At 47.6% G+C, this 1,169-nt stretch overlaps 1 protein-coding gene across 1 annotated transcript in view; it reads right to left on the minus strand.

The window, feature by feature from the left end:
- Positions 1–955: 955 nt before the first annotated feature.
- The window catches only part of LOC103780573 (chromosome-associated kinesin KIF4-like), a gene marked incomplete at its 3' end in the record, with an annotated part of 2,652 nt that continues 2,438 nt past the window's right edge, over positions 956–1,169 (minus strand). The window contains exon 7 of the mRNA XM_008948263.1: positions 956–1,075. Coding sequence (XP_008946511.1) covers positions 956–1,075 — 120 coding nt within the window. The remainder of the gene's footprint in view (positions 1,076–1,169) is intronic.

Here is a 1,169-nt window from a genome sequence, read left to right on the forward strand (position 1 = left end):
AAAAGGTGCCCAAGCAGCAGCTGGGTGTCACTGCCCCAAGCCAGCACTCCACTAAAGAGCTTTTGTGGAAAGCCAAAGCCCCAGAGTTGTATCTCAGCTCTGAGCACTGATGATTTCCCATCAACAGCCCAGCTCCTGCTAAGTCATCTCTGGCATATTTCTCCCAGGTTTTCCCTTCCCTTCTTCCACCCAAGCCCTCCCTGGATATCCAGACACTACAATTCAGACTGTCCTCCAGTTTAAATTACTGGCTAAGAACATTTGTTCAGATCAGGCTGCACAGCACTTGATCCTCTGCTTTTACACTAACACCCATTGGCCCCTTGAAGCTTTTGATGAGGGCAAAAAGGGCCCCACACCCAGCCCTGGATAATCCAGTTGCTTTATATTATTTGCTTCCAAACACTGAAAACAGAAGAGCCAAACCAAAGGAAGAGAGATCAAATTATTGAACTCCCCAAAAAAATCCCAGTAAACTGCATTATTATGTCTGTGCTTCTTTTAATATCACCAGGCTTAGACAAAATGTATTAAAAGAGCATCACAGCTACTGAAAAATAGACACCAGAGATTGAGGCTAAGAAAACAACCCAAACCTGATGGGCACAGTGCAGGCACAGGCAGCCTGAGCTGCACTCTGGCTGCAATACCCTCCAGGAAGCAGCTCTAATGAGGGTATAAATAGAGAAGTTAGAGCTTATCTTCCTTCTCCCCACTAAAAATGCACTGAATTGGTCTCATTTCCCCCATCACAAAGGGAATGAGTCCATCTCGATGCATTTACAACCCAAAATTGAGCCCAGGGAAGGTGCAGCTCAGAGGGGAAGAGGCACTGAGCCCCTGTCACCAGCAGCTGCTGCTCTGGGCTGTGGTTCTGCTACTGCTGGGGTTGTTTTTTTGCTGCTTTGCTGGTTGCAGTGCAGCTGTAGGTTGAGGACCATCAGCTGTCTCTTACCTTGCAGCAGCCTGGTTAACTTGGAGTCTCTGTAGGGGACAAAGCCACCCTTTTTGTTCTCCTCACCAAGAGCACTGATGACATTCCCCAGGCTCAGGAGCCCTCTGTTGATGTTGATGCCTGTAAAGAGGTAACAGGGAGTAGAGTCACCTCAACAGCCACAGGGAAGAAACCAAATTTATACCCCATCCTTTCACTACAGACCTTCTTACAG

This window comes from Merops nubicus, unplaced genomic scaffold (genome assembly GCF_000691845.1).
Source record: "Merops nubicus isolate BGI_N331 unplaced genomic scaffold, ASM69184v1 scaffold27009, whole genome shotgun sequence".
Classification (NCBI taxonomy): Eukaryota; Metazoa; Chordata; class Aves; order Coraciiformes; family Meropidae; genus Merops; species Merops nubicus.